This window comes from Canis lupus, chromosome 34 (genome assembly GCF_003254725.2).
Source record: "Canis lupus dingo isolate Sandy chromosome 34, ASM325472v2, whole genome shotgun sequence".
Lineage (NCBI taxonomy): Eukaryota > Metazoa > Chordata > Mammalia > Carnivora > Canidae > Canis > Canis lupus.
The window spans coordinates 907,141-922,775 of NC_064276.1; the positions used below are offsets into that span (position 1 = coordinate 907,141).

Consider the following 15,635-nt stretch of genomic DNA (forward strand, 5'->3'; position numbering starts at 1 on the left):
TTTATTCAGGAAGGGGTCACACATATGTGCTGTCTCCTGGAAAAGAAATAAATGAAGACCAGCTCCTGTTGTAACATGAGGGTAGAACTCCCGACCTAGTCTGGGAGATGGTCCAAAAAGACTTCCTGGAGGAAAAGATGTTTAAACTGAGACCTGAGTACAAATAGGAATTGTCTCAGAGAAGAGGCGAGGTGAAGGACGTTCCAGGCAAAAGTGTCAGCACATATGAAGTCACATTGAGGCCCTAGAAGAAGTTAAATATGGCTGGATGTGCAGCATAAGATAGCAAGTGGGAAAGGAATAGAACGAATAGAAATGGAGGCCTTTGAAGGTGTGATATGGAATTTGGACTTTATCCTAGAGCAGGACACCATTGTTGAGTTACCGCTAGGGAAGGCCTGTGGGTTTGTATGTACAGAAAACGAATGGAGAAAAAAGGACAGACTCAGGATCACTGGCAAGTTGAACTTTTAGATGTGGTCTATCCTAGCTCTGGCTTGGGACACTAGCCAACTGATGTATACACTCACCAAGGTAGGGAACCCCGGGACAGTTGTCCTTGGTCATATGTGTGTAGTGAGGGTGGAACAAGAAAGCAAAGAGTCAGTGCGAAGAGATAAGAAGGTGTGATTCAGAGAGGCTGAACTGAATTTCAGGATTAACCAAATTGAGAGGCAAGAGGCCAGTTTAGGAAGTTTAGTCAGGCTGAAAAATTTTAAAGGTTAACTTGTAGGTGTGGGAGCGGGAAGCCTTGCCTGTTGGGCTTTGCTCTAGAGCTTTGCCTTGGTTCAGTAGGGCAAAGCATCCCTCCCTCTGTTCCTGATGCAGGTCCATAGATACCTGGTAGGAGAAGAATTGAAAATTATTCATGCTGGGTTTAAGATCCAGGTATTCAAGTTGTTGTCATACTTTGTTTGGTCTGAATTTTAGGCTTCTGCTTGAAGAGTAAATCCAAAAGATTGCTGTTTGTTTTTCGAGTACTAGGACAGGAAGAAACAATTCTAATGACTTGTCTACGGTTCTTCTAGTTTGTGGAGGGAAGCAGAGTTAGGCAAAAGATAATGTATATGGGAAAGAGACTGGACTCTCATATTTTTGTTCCTAATATTTCTAAGAAGGCTTAAGGTTTCCAAAGTGCTTTTCCATGCGTAGGCTAGTTTGGTCTTCAAAAGGGCCTTATGGGGTTAGCAAGGCATCTTATAGCTAAGACTCGGAAGCTATCACTTGTCTGAAGTCTCAGATCTACCAGGGAATTGACCGCAGTGTTTCTGGTGTCTGGTGTGGCTTGACTTTCACTGTAGTACACTGCCTCAGGAGAAATATCTTGCAGCCCCTGTCTCTGGGATAGATTAGTTTGTCTGCATGTCATAGTGGGAATGCTCCATTACAGATGCATATGAGGGCCAAGGCCTTTGCCTTCTCACACCTTCAAAGGCCATCTTACTTTGTGGCCAAGAATCAAGAAGCAAGAGCTGCACATTTGGGAGCCATGGCCATTTGTTAAAGGGGCTCAGGCCATTATTTGAGGCAATGGGCCCTTGATCCGGGACTGGGCTGAAAGTTTTCCCAAGCCAGGAGTAGATGAGGTGAGGTCACTTCCTTTCTCTGTCTCTGTCCCTCTCTCTCTAATGGGAGACAGCATCTTTGAAATTCTTTTCTAATCTCTCAGATCATACTTCTCTAGACATTTTCTTAAAATATTGATACATGGTAGTAGGATTTCTGGTTCTAGGATTAGGTTTTAGATGATCAAAAAGCACAGAGTATAGAAGTTAAATATTTAGTAGCTTAAAAAAATTAGAAGGCCTATGGCTCTTGTGCTCTGAACTCTGAGTTTATTTAATGACATAAAATTCAAATAATAATTTAGTAAGTCTGAATCTCCAGGATTGGAATATCTTTATTTTTACTTTTGGTGGTGATAGGCTACTGTACTGGGGCCTAATATTTCATGACTGTAGACTGACTTCCACTAAAGATTGCTTTTGATAGTGAAAGAAGATTTAAAGTGGGATATTTCATGTTTCCAACTGTTCTATAGCATACCAATTACTCAGAAAACTCCTACTTGTAATGCAAGGATGCATTGAAAATAATTGTGTTGGGGGATGAGAGGGCATCATTTATGTTTTTTTTAAGATTTATTTTATTTTATTTTTTAGAAGATTTTATTTTTAAATAACCCCTACACTCAACATGGGGCTTCTACTTTACAACCTGGAGATCTAGTGTCATATGCTCTTCTGACCAAGCCAGCCAGGTGCTCTTGGAAGAGGGCACCATTTGCAATAGGGCATCTTCCTCACTCTATATAATTAGGGCTTGAAGTGTTTTAAGTTAGATTAGCCTATGAGGTATCTTCTAAAATACCAATTGCAGATGGGTGCATAGTAAACATTCCAATTTGACTTTTGTATTAACATTACCAACAAATATTTTCAAAATGAAACCTATGCATTCAGATGACATTTAGTTGTGGTAAAAATGGTATTTTGGTTCCAGGTTGACTTTTCCCTCCAGATTTTTGGTTTTGTGTCAAAAAATTAGTTATAATAGTTAATAAAATGTGGAGCTTAAAAATCAGTTTCATATTTGCTGGTAAATGTAATGTCACTTGACTAGATGTTAACTAGACTTATTTTGGTGATCATTTTGCAATATATACAAGTATAGGAATATTATGTTGTGCACCTGAAATTAAGATAATGTTATATGTCAGTTATACCTCAATAAAGAAAACATTTCTTAACTTTTGTGAGTAGTGAAGTACCGAAAATTTTAGCAAGATGTACTTCTATTACTCTCAAAGGAATAGCTATAAGAAAGTGAAAGAAATTTTTAAAAAATAAATTTCATTTTTGTAAAGAAATATAATGAACTAGTAACATTACATACAATAAAATTCTAATCTGATGAAACAGCATCAGTATTTCTTTTAATTAACCAAATGGCATAAAGCACTGTTACAAGGATCTTTCCTTCCCATCAAAATAGTTTAGCTAACGACACAATGATAATATTTCTTTAGATCCTACAACACATCAAATCTGGTGGAAGACTTGAAGATTTTGTATAGAACAGCAGGGCAGCAAGGCAAAGGAATCACTTTCATCTTTACAGACAATGAGATTAAGGATGAGTCATTTTTGGAATATATGAACAATGTTTTATCATCGGGTGAGGTAGGAGCTCATTTATCTTCATGCATTTTGACTCTTCAGATTCCCTCCAACTTTAGAGCTTTACATTAGATTTTTTGAGCTAGTGCTATTATAGGGGGTTAGGAAATTAGTAAGAAGAATTGCCAGATAAAGCAATAGAAAAATTGGGTTTTAGAGAATCAAACTGAGCTGATTGGATTTTCAGTATGTCCATTTACCCCTTAGAAGGCTATGACTTTGCAGTTAATAATAGGATCGTGTATATATTATTTGTGTATTTAAAATACGGGGTATTTTATCTTGAGGATTTTGGTTAATTTTTTTCAAAAGGATGTGCAAAAACTTTTTATTTTTTTTGTAGTCCCAATAGTATTTTGGCTTTTGTTTCCCTTGCCTGAGAAGAGACATCTAGAAAACTACCTTGCCTGAGAAGACACATCTAGAAAAAAATGTTTCTATGGCCGATGCTAGAGAAATTACTGCCTATGTTTTCTTCTAGGAGTTTTATGGCTTCAAGTCTTACATTTAGATATTAATCCACTTTTAGTTTATTTTTGTGTATGGTATGAGATAGCAGTTCACTTTCATTCTTTTGTATGTAGCTGTCCAGTTTTTTTCAGCACCATTTACTGAAGAAATGGTCTTTTCCCCATTTATATATTCTTGATTCCTTTGTCATAGATTAATTGAACATGTGAGTGTGGGTTTATTTCTGTGCTCTCTATTCTGTTCCATTGATCTGTAGGTCTGTTTTTGTGTCAGTACCATACTGTTTTGATTGTTATAGCTCTGTAGTATATCTTGAAATGTGAGATTGTGATGTGTCCAGCTTTGTTCTTCTTTTTCAAGGTTGCTTTGGTTATTCTGGATCTTTTGTGGTTCCATACAAATTTTAGGATTATTTGTTCTAGTTCTGTGAAAAATACTGTGGTATTTTGATAGGGATTGCATTGAATCCAAACGTAGCTTTAGGAATGTTAAAATGGACATTTTAACAATATTGGTTCTCTCAATCTATAAGCATGGAATATCTTTCCATTTGTTTGTGTCATGAAGACTGGTTAATTTTCTAAAGGTGAGTTTGAGAACACAAACAGAGGAAAAATATCATGTATTGAGTTATGTATTTTGATCTGTTTTCATATGCCTGTACTGAATTTGAATATCTGCACTTTTTTTGAAGGTCTCCAACCTATTTGCTCGTGATGAAATTGATGAAATTAATAGTGACCTCATATCAGTCATGAAAAAAGAATACCCCAGGCACCCTCCTACCAATGAGAACCTGCATGACTACTTCATGAGTCGAGTCCGACAGAACCTTCACATTGTACTCTGCTTTTCACCTGTGGGGGAGAAATTTCGAAATCAAGCTTTGAAGTTTCCTGCCCTTCTTTCAGGATGCACTATTGACTGGTTCAGCCGATGGCCTAAGGATGCCTTGGTTGCTGGTTAGTGTGGTGGAAATTTTTGTCAGAGTTTTTGGCTAACAGTGTGTGTGTATGGATGTCTGTGTGTTTATTTACATTCTGTACTATATACTATCTCTGTACTGGATTGAGCCAAAAGTCACTTTGTCCAGTATTTGAGGATTTTTTGCAAGATGATGGTGTTCTTTCACATTAGGTAGCTAATTTTTCCCAGAGTGTGGTTATTAGACAATTGTCTTCAATCTTGTACTCCCTTGGATTAATTTCCAGTGATTCTAGTCTTTTCCGGGATGTTTGAAGGCTTTGTCTCAGTTGGATATCCAGACATGTTCCAAGATGTCCCAGGAAGCCAGTGAGGTTTTAATTGCTTTGATAGCATTTGTGTTCTTTTCAAAGTGGCTTGGTTAACCTCAGAGTAGTTAAAGCCAGATGTGTCTTGGACATTTTGTTATTGTGGCTGCAGTGCTGGAAATCAAAGAAGAAAACCTTATCCAGCAATCCTCTGATGGTTCCTGTCCTTGAAAAGGGTTAGTGAGAGTGTTCTGTGACTTGGGTCCTTGCTGCTTCCATACTCCAGAAACATGAATGCCTCTCTCACTCTACATGAAATTGAACACAGGAGTAGTAGAAGAGATGTTAGACATAATTTAGTTTTTGTTTTTTCAGCTTTTGGTGAGAAATTATCCGTGGATCTTTTAAATGGTAGGGATCTTTAGGTGTCACTCCTTACCAGTTGTATCAGACCCTCGGTGGGGGGCGGCACCCTGGTTCAGGGCAGTGGTTTTCAAACTTTTTGTCTGATAATGTTTTAATAATAATTAAGAAGAGTCCCATTTCTCAGTAAAACCTTCCAGGTGGCCCTAATAGATAAAACAGCGACAAGTGAAGGTGAGGAAGTGTTCTGGAGCTGCCCTCTCAGCCCACATCTGTGCCATGCCCACCTCTGGGTCTCCAGTCTTGCAATATCCACTGTGAAAAACAACTGATTAGCCTAGAACAACCTATCAACCCTTTATAGATGGAGACACTGGGGACAATGAAGCTGAGGGAATAGTCAGAGGTGTAAGAAGCCATTAGGATCAATACCGGGGCTAGAACCCAGGTTATTATGTATAAGTATATATTCTTAGCCACTGTTCTCTCCATACTGCTGTTGACAATAATGGTTTTCCAATCTGTGGCTTTTCAACACAGACTATTTTAACAGACTTGAAGTACACATGTACAGTTTTCTCTTTTGTCTTTTAAAGTTTGAGAAAAGACCAGTGATTTAAAATTTTAAGTCCTATCAAAATGTAAATACAACTAAGGGTAAAACCTTAAAATTCCTTGAAGTAGGGTATAAATGAGAACGCAAATGACAGAATTTAAGAGGTATATTAAAGTTAACTATGAAATATGATAATTAATGTGGAAGTATTTTGTGGAGTATCATCTAAGGTATTATTATGAACAGTAAAATAACAATTTCAGGCGACAAACATTGTAATATACTGTAATTAAGATGATTTAATTTAAATACAGAGCCCTTGCTGCTAGGTGTCTATTTCCATCATCTCTTCTATTACAGGACAAAGGCTGTATTGATCTTTCCTTAGTTAATTTCTCACAGGGCCTCCCTTTTCTTTTAAGTCTCATTGTATCAACCCAAGCCAGGATTCCATGGAGGTCAGGGAAACTGCATTTCTGTGCCCTTGTTTCCTAGCAACTGTCCTGACTTTCAGGGATGCATTTTCTTGTTTGTTTATTGAGAATGTATTTATTGAGCTCCATGCTCTTTATGAAGCCGGGCATAGTGCCATGGCAAGGCAGGCTCCTTCCTTCACTCTGGTCCTCTTCCCCGGCAGGCTCATCCTCCATCTCCTGGGTGACACACCCCATCAGCTTTTCTCTCTAGTCTAGTATGTCCTTTGGCTTGAAGTCTGTGCACTGGCTGGCTGCCTGCTTGCTACATTCTCATGGGGGTTTCACAGACTGCTACTCCAAGTGTCTGACCCTGAACTGCCTCCCTCTGGTCCTACCCCCAGGAAGTTCCACCATCACCCACTAAACTACATGATCAAAGAGCTTTATCTTGAGCATCTGGGCCCTCCTTCAGCTCTCAAGTCTGCTTGATCACCATGTCTTGTTGACTTTATCTTTTAAATATTGGGCGACTGTCTCCAGTGCTTTCCCTCTCATAGATATCCTAGGCCAAGTTGTCATTGTTGCTCACCTGGAAAACCCAAATAGCTTTCTAATGACTTCTCTTGTGTCAGCCATCTGCCATCTATCTCACATTGCTGACAGAAGAATGATAAAAACACAAACCCAACCACACTGTTTTCTACTTAGCACCTTCTATGACTTCCCCTTGCTCTTAGGAAAAATCAAGAGTCTCTAGCTTAGCCTTCTAGGCTGGGAAGAGTGGCCTTGCCCACCTCCCCACCTCCCCCTGAGATCACTTTTTCTTCCTGCTCTGTTCTTGTTCCTTGAACAGGCTGCTTCTTCTTCCCATGAGACACCCTTCTTCTCCATCCTACCAGCACCCTCCTCCCTTTGTTGGGACAATGCTGGCTCAGTCAAACATCCCTGCCTCAGGGGAACTATCCCATTTGCCATCATTCTGTTCCCCACGGAACCTGTTCCCATGTTACCACTTCAAGCACTGTGCTCTTCTTGCCTGGAACTAACCACAGTTTATAAACTTAGTTGTGTGTTTATTTAACTAATGCTGATTTGTTCTGCTAGACTAAAAATCCATGAAGTTAAGGACTACCTGTCTTTCATGCATGATCTTGGCAGTTACCAGTGTCGAATGGTTACAATATTGAATGAATCAGTCTGTCAAAATTCATCATTCTTCTATAGTACAGCCATGACTTACTTGCAGTCTTCTCTAATCCAACACAAACCTTTCCTCTCTTTCCTCCCTCAGATATAACTTTTTTGTTTGTTTTCTGAACATGCACTTTTTTTTTTAAAAGAGAGATAGAACATGGTGAAGAGGGGCAGAGAAAGAGAACCTTAAGCAGGTTCCACACCCATTGTGGAGCCGACATGGGGCTCGACCTCACAACCCTGAGATCATGACCTACACTGAAATCAAGAGCTGGACACTTAACTGAGCCACCCAGGCACCCCTAAATATGCTTTACTCATCATTCTCCTCCACACATTGGCCCGCTCAGATCAAGAATATTTTTGGCTGTCTCCTTTATCTAAATTCCAAAGCTTAATCAGAACTCAGCACACCCTTCATTCTTTCTTTGTTCACTTAGGAATATTTATTTTACTGCCGCCTCTATCATAGACCTCCTGTATCTATAGCACATATACTTTAATTTATATCACACACCTGGGTATTGAGATGTTCTTAGACCTTTGATAATCTGTAATCTTCTGTGGTTATGCCTCCAGTCTGGTCTGGTGTTTACTGTGCTAGCTACAGTAGTGGATAAAATAATTGTAAGATATGAGACATGGGAGAGGCGGGGCAAGACGGCGGAAGAGTAGGGTCCCCAAGTCACCGGTCCCCACCAAATTACCTAGATAACCTTCAAATCATCCTGAAAAATCTACAAATTCGGCCTGATATTTAAAGAGAGAACAGCTGGAACGCTACAGTGAGAAGAGTTTGTGCTTCTATCGAGGTAGGAAGATGGAAAAAATAAATAAATAAGCATCCAAGGGGGAGGAGCCCCGCGAGGAGCCGGGCTAAGGCCGGGGCGAGAGCCTCCAGGACAGGAGAGCCCAGGCCAGAAGAGGCAGGAGCTGCACCAACCTTCCCGGGCGGAAAGGGGCTCGCAGGGAGTTGGAGCAGGACCCAGGGGGGCGGGGATGCCCTCGGGCTCCCGGGGACACTGACAGACACCTGTGCCCCGGGGACAGCGCCACACCCCGCAGCCGAGCTCCCTAAAGGGCTGCAGCGAGCACCCAGCGGGGCCCCGGGAGCAGCTCGGAGGCGGCTGGGGCGGAGGGGGCTGCACGGCCGGGAGCGCAATTCCAGCGGCGCAGGCCCCGGAGCCCAGGGCGCCGGGGGACACGGCCCAGGATCCGGCGCTCGCCCCGGGACAGGCAGAGGCCGGGAGGACACAGGACAGCGAGGACGCTCCTGCCTCCGGGCGGCCCCGAGCTGTGCAGATCAGCACCTTTGCCCCCAGGAGCATCCAGGGCCCTGCGGACTGGGAGCTGTGGTAGTTACTGCGGGAGCTGAATCCAGGGCTGCAGAGCTGGGCACCTCCACTGTTGCTGTTCCTCCTGGTGTCACCTTGTACCTGGGACTGAGCAGGGGCCTCACAGGATAAACAGCTCCCACTGAGCTGTGCACCAGGCAGGGGGCTGGGCAGCTCCCCAGGTGCACACACCTGAGAATCAGCACAGCAGGCCCCTCCCCCAGAACACTAGCTAGAAGGACAGGGGAAAAACAACTTATTCACCAAGCAGCACTGGAAAGTCCCAGGGGATGTCCAGGGATTTACAGTATATAGAATCAGAGTGTACTCCCCATTGTTTTTTGTTTTCTGTTTCACCCCCTTTCACCCCACCCTTTTTCCGTTTTTTCTTTTCTCTCTTTTTCTCCTTTTTCCAGTACAACTTGCTTTTGGCTACTCTGCACTGAGCAAAATGACTAGAAGGAAAAACTCACCACAAAAGGAAGAATCAGAAACAGTCCTCTCTTCCACAGAGTTACAAAATTTGGATTACAATTCAATGCCAGAAAGGCAATTCGGAAGCACAATTATAAAGCTACTGGTGGCTCTAGAAAAAGCATAAAGGATTCAAGAACTTCATGACTGTAGAATTTAGATCTAATTAGGCCAAAATTAAAAATCAATTAAATGAGATGCAATCCAAACTAGAGGTCCTAACCTTGAGGGTTAACGTGGTAGAAGAAGAAGTGAGTGACATAGAGACAAGTTGATGGCAAGGAAGGAAACTGAGGAAAACAGAGAAAAACAATTAAAAGATCATGAGGATACGTTAAGGGAAATAAATGAAAGCATCAGAAGGAAAAAACCTAAATTTAATTGGGGTTCCCGAGGGCACCGAAAGGGACAGAGGTCGAGAAAGTGTATTTGAACAAATCATAGCTGAGAACTTCCCTAATTTGGGGAGGGAAACAGACAATCAGATCCAGGAGATAGAGAGATCCCCTCCCAAAAACAATAAAAACCGTTCAACACCTCGACATTTAATAGTGAAACTTGCAAATTCCAAAGATAAAGAGAAGATCCTTAAAGCAGCAAGAGACAAGAAATCCATAACCCTTATGGGGAGGAACATTGGGGTAACAGCAGACCTCTCCACAGAGACCTGGCAGGACACAAAGGGCTGGCAGGATATATTCAGGGTCCTAAATGAGAAAAACATGCAACCAAGAATACTTTATCCAGCAAGGCTCTCATTCAGAATGGAAGGAGAGATAAAGAGCTTCCAAGACAGACAGGAACCGAAATAATATGTGACCTCCAAACCATCTCTGCAAGAGATTTCCCCTTTAAGAAGAAGTCCATTGGAACAATCCACAAAAACAGCGACTGAATAGGTATCATGATAACACTAAATTCATATTTTCAATAGTAGCTCTGAACGTGAACGGGCTTAATGACCCCATTAAAAAGGCGCAGGGTTTCAGACTGGATAAAAAAGCAGGACCCATCTATTTGCTGTCTACAAGAGACTCGTTTTAGACAGAAGGACACCTACAGCCTGAAAATAAAAGTTTGGAGAACCATTTACCATTCGAATGGTCCTCAAAAGAAAGCAGGGGTAGCCATCCTTATATCAGATAAACTAAAACTTACCCCGAAGACTGTAGTGAGAGATGAAGAGGGACACTATATCATACTTAAAGAATCTATCCAACAAGAGGACCTAACAATCATGAATATTTATGCTACTAATGTGGGAGCTGCCAAGTATATCAATCAATTCATAACCGAAGTTAAGACAAACTTAGATAATAATACAATCATACTTGGTGACTTGAATATAGAGCTGTCTACAATCGACAGATCTTCTAAGCACAACATTTCCAAAGAAACAAGAGTTTTAAAAGATACAGTGGACCAGATGGATTTCACAGATATTTACCGAACTTTACATCCAAATGCAACTGAATACACATTCTTCTCAATTGCATATGGAACTTTCTCCAGAATAGACCACATACTGGGTCACAAATCAGGTCTTAACCGATACCAAAAGTTGGGATCGTCCCCTGCGTATTTTCAGACCATAATGCTTTGAAACTAGAACTAAATCACAAGAAGTTTGGAAGGATTTCAAACACGTGGAGGTTAAGGACCATCCTGCTAAAAGATGAAAGGGTCAACCAGGAAATTAGAGAAGAATTAAAAAGATTCATGGAAACTAATGAGAATGAAGATACAACCGTTCAAAATCTTTGGGATGCAGCAAAAGCAGTCCTGGGGGCGTGAAATACATCACAATACAAGCAGCCATCCAAAAACTGGAAAGAACTCAAATACAAAAGTTAACCTTGCACCTAAAGGAGCTAGAGAAAAAACAGTAAATGATCCTACACCCAGCAGAAGAAGAGAGTTAATAAAGATTTGAGCAGAACTCAACAAAATCGAGACCAGAAGAACTGTGGAACAGATCAACAAAACCAGGAGTTGGTTCTTTGAAAGAATTAATAAGATAGATAAACCATTAGCCAGCCATATTAAAAAGAAAGAAAAAAGACTCAAATTAATAAAATCATGAATGAGAAAGTAGAGATCACCACCAATACCAAGGAAATACAAACGATTTAAAAAACTTATTATGAGCAGCTATACGCCAATAAATTAGGCAATCTAGAAGAAATGGACGCATTTCTGGAAAACCACAAACTACAAAAACTGGAAAGGAAGAAATAGAAAACCTGAACAGACCAATAACCAACGAGGAAATTGAAGCAGTCATCAACAATCTACCAAGACACAAAAGTCCAGGGCCAAATGGCTTCCCAAGGGAATTCTATCAAACATTTAAAGAAGAAACCATACCTATTCTACTAAAGTTGTTCAGAAAGATAGAAAGAGATGGAGTACTTCCAAACTCATTCTATGAGGCCAGCATCACGTTAATTCCAAAACCAGACAAAGACCCCACCAAAAAGGAGAATTACAGACCAATATCCCTGATGAACATGGATGTAAAAATTCTCACCAAGATACTGGCCAATAGGATCTAACAATATATTAAGAAGATTATTCACCATGACCATTATTCATAAATCACCATGATTTATCCCCGGAATGCAAGACTGGTTCAACACTCATAAAGCATTCAATGTGATTGATCATATCAGCAAGAGAAAAAACAAGAACCATATCATATAATCCTCTCAACAGATGCAGTGAAAACATTTGACAAAATACAGCACCCATTCCTGATCCAAACTCTTCAGAGTATAGGGATAGAGGGAACATTCTTCAGCATCTTAAAAGCCATCTATGAACAGCCCACAGCAAATATCATTCCAATGAGGAAACACTGGGAGCCTTTCCCCTAAGATCAGGAACAAGACAGGGATGTCCACTCACCACTGCTATTCAACATAGTACTAGAAGTCCTAGCCTCAGCAATCAGGCAACAAAAAGAAATAAAAGGCATTCAAATTGGCAAAGAAGAAGTCAAACTCTCCCTCTTCGCCGATGACATGATACTCTACATAGAAAACCCAAAAGACTCCACTCCAAGATTGTTAGAACTCATACAGCAATTTGGCAGTATGGCAGGATACAAAATCAATGCCCAGAAGTCAGTGGTATTTCTATACACTAACAATGAGACTGAAGAAAGAGGAATTAAGGAGTCAATCCCATTTACAATTGCACCCAAAAGCATAAGATACCTAGGAATAAACCTAATCAATGAAGTAAAGGATCTATACCCCAAAAACTACAGAACACTTCTGAAAGAAATTGAGGAAGACACAAAGAGATGGAAAAAGAGTCCATGCTCATGGATTGGAAGAATTAATATTGTGAAAATGTTAATGTTACCCAGGGCAATTTACAAGTTTAATGCAATCCCTATCAAAATACCATGGACTTTCTTTAGAGAGGTGGAACAAATCATCTTAAGATTTGTGTGGAATCAGAAAAGATCCCAAATAGCCAGGGGAATTGTAAAGAATATTAAAGAAAATCAAAGCTGGGGGCATCACAATGCCAGATTTCAGGTTGTACTACAAGCTGTGGTCATCAAGACAGTGTGGTACTGGCACAAAAACAGACACATAGATCAATGGAACAGAATAGAGAATCCAGAAATGGACCCTCCACTTTATGGTCAACTAATATTCGATAAAGGAGGAAAGACTCTCCACTGGAAGAAAGACAGTCTCTTCAATAAATGGTGCTGGGAAAATTGGACATGCACATGCAGAAGAATGAAACTAGACCACTCTCTTGCACCATACACAAAGATAAACTCAAAATGGATGAAAGATCTAAATGTGACACAAGATTCCATCAAAATCCTAGAGGAGACCACAGGCAACACCCTTTTTGAACGTGTCCACAGTAACTTCTTGCAAGATACATCCGTGAAGGCAAAAGAAACAAAAGCAAAAATGAACTATTGGGACTTCATCAAGATAAGAAGCTTCTGCACAGCAAAAGAAACAGTCAACAGAACTCAAAGACAACCTACAGAATGGGAGAAGATATTTGCAAATGACGTATCAGATAAAGGGCTAGTATCCAAGAGCTATAAAGAACTTATTAAACTCAACACGAAAGAAACAAACAATCCAATCATGAAATGGGCAAAAGACATGAACAGAAATCTCACAGAGGAAGACATAGACATGGCCAACTTGCACATGAGAAAATGCTCTGCATCACTTGCCATCAGGGAAATACAAATCAAAACCACAATGAGATACCACCTCACACCAGTGAGAATGGGGAAAATTAACAAGGCAGGAAACCACAAATGTGGGAGAGGATGCGGAGAAAAGGGAACCCTCCTGCACTGTTGGTGGGAATGTGAACTGGTGCAGCCACTCTGGAAAACTGTGTGGAGGTTCCTCAAAGAGTTAAAAATAGACCTGCCCTATGACCCAGCAATTGCACTGCTGGGGATTTACCGCAAAGATACAGATGCAGTGAAATGCCGGGACACCTGCACCCCGATGTTTCTAGCAGCAATGTCCACAATAGCCAAACTGGGAAGGAGCCTCAGTGTCCATCGAAAGATGAATGGATAGAGAAGATGTGGTTTATGTATACAGTGGAATATTACTCAGCCATTAGAAACGACAAATACCCACTATTTGCTCCGACGTGGAGGGACTTCTAGGGTATTATGCTGAGTGAAATAAGTCAATCGGAAAAGGACAAACATTATATGGTCTCATTCATTTGGGGAATATAAAAATTAGTGAAAGGGAATAAAGGGAAAGGAGAGAAAATGAGTGGGAAATATCAGAAAGTGAGACAGAACATAAGAGATTCCTAACTCTGGGAAATGAACAATGGGTAGTGGAAGGGGAAGTGGGCGGGGGTTGGGGGTGACTGGCTGTTAGGCACTGTGGGGGCACTTGGCAGGATGAGCACTGGGTGTTATGCTATATGTTGGCAAATTGAACTCCAATAAAATAAAATAAAATAAAATTTCTGCTGATTTGAAAAAAAAAAGTTGAGACATGGCACCTTCACTTAATAAATATAAAACCTTGTTGGGAAAACCAACAACTATACACCTAATATTACCTGGAACTTATCTTATGTTATTTGGATAGAATACATCTGTGGGTATAGGAAATACCTAATATACTTAGGTATTTAAGTGTTATTCTCTTTGGAAAATTAGCCACATGGTTTCTGGAAACAACCTTATATAAGTTGTCTTCAGGATGCTGATTCTAAATTAAATTATTATTTTCAGCCACATTAGTAAGGAAATAGTTTTGTTTGTGTTAGTATATTTCATTTAGATTATACTGAATATTTCCTATAAAAGTATTAAGTCAGGTGGCTCAGTGGCTTAGCGCCACCTTCAGTCCTGGGTGTGGTCTTGGAGACCCGGGATCGAGTCCCATGTCAGGCTCCCTGTGTGGAATGGAGCCTGCTTCTCCTTCTGCCTGTGTCTGTGCCTCTATCTCTCTCTCTGTGTGTCTCTCATGAATAATTAAATAAAAATTTTAAAAAAGTATTAATCTATTGTATATTTCTATAATTAGTTATTATTAATTAATATTTTATTCTTTAAGATAGATTTTAGTTTTGTTTTTAAACCAGCTTATTGAGGTATGAATGATATACAAAAAGCTATATACGTAATTAAAATATACAACTTGATGAATTTTGAGTAAGTAAACACTCATGGGACCATCACAATCTATGCCATAAATATATCCATCACCTCCAAATGTTTCCTTCTGCCTTCTTTTATTGTTATTATTATTTTGTGATAAGAATACAACATAAGCTCTCTTACAGGTAATTTTCGGTATACAAACAGTGTTGTTAGCGATAGGCATCATGCTGTGAAGTAGACCTGTAGAACTTACTCATTTTCTATAACTAAAACTTTGTACTTCTTGATTTTTTGATTGGGAGGAGGAGGAAATGATACCCTCTCCCTGTAGCCCCTGGCAATCAGAGTTCTACTTTTCTGCTGCCATGAGCCTGACAATTTCAGATTCCTCTTATAAGTGATGTCATGTAGTACTTGCCCTTCTGTGTCTAGCTTATTCACTTAGCATAATGACCTCCAGCTTCATCCATATTGTTGCAAATGCAGGATTTCCATCTCTTTTTAGAGACTGAATAAATTTCCACTGCATGTATATCCATTTATACATCAACAAACATTAGTTGTCTTCATGTCTTGGCTACTATAAATGGTGCTGCAGTGAACATGGGAGCACAGATTATGTCTTTGAGATAGTGATATTTCTTTCCAGGTATATGTGCCTGGAAGTGAAATTGTTGGATCATATGATAATTCTATTTTTATTTTATTATTTTATTAAGATTTTATTTATTTATTTTTAGAGAGAGAGGAAGAGAGAGAATGTGTGAGCAGGGGGAGGGGCAGA

At 40.1% G+C, this 15,635-nt stretch overlaps 1 protein-coding gene across 1 annotated transcript in view; it reads left to right on the forward strand.

Annotated features, from left to right (window-relative positions):
- The window catches only part of DNAH5 (dynein axonemal heavy chain 5), a 303,601-nt gene that overhangs the window by 218,022 nt on the left and 69,944 nt on the right, over nt 1–15,635 (forward strand). The window contains exons 54-55 of the mRNA XM_035710321.2: nt 3,029–3,182; nt 4,345–4,612. Coding sequence (XP_035566214.1) covers nt 3,029–3,182; nt 4,345–4,612 — 422 coding nt within the window. The remainder of the gene's footprint in view (nt 1–3,028; nt 3,183–4,344; nt 4,613–15,635) is intronic.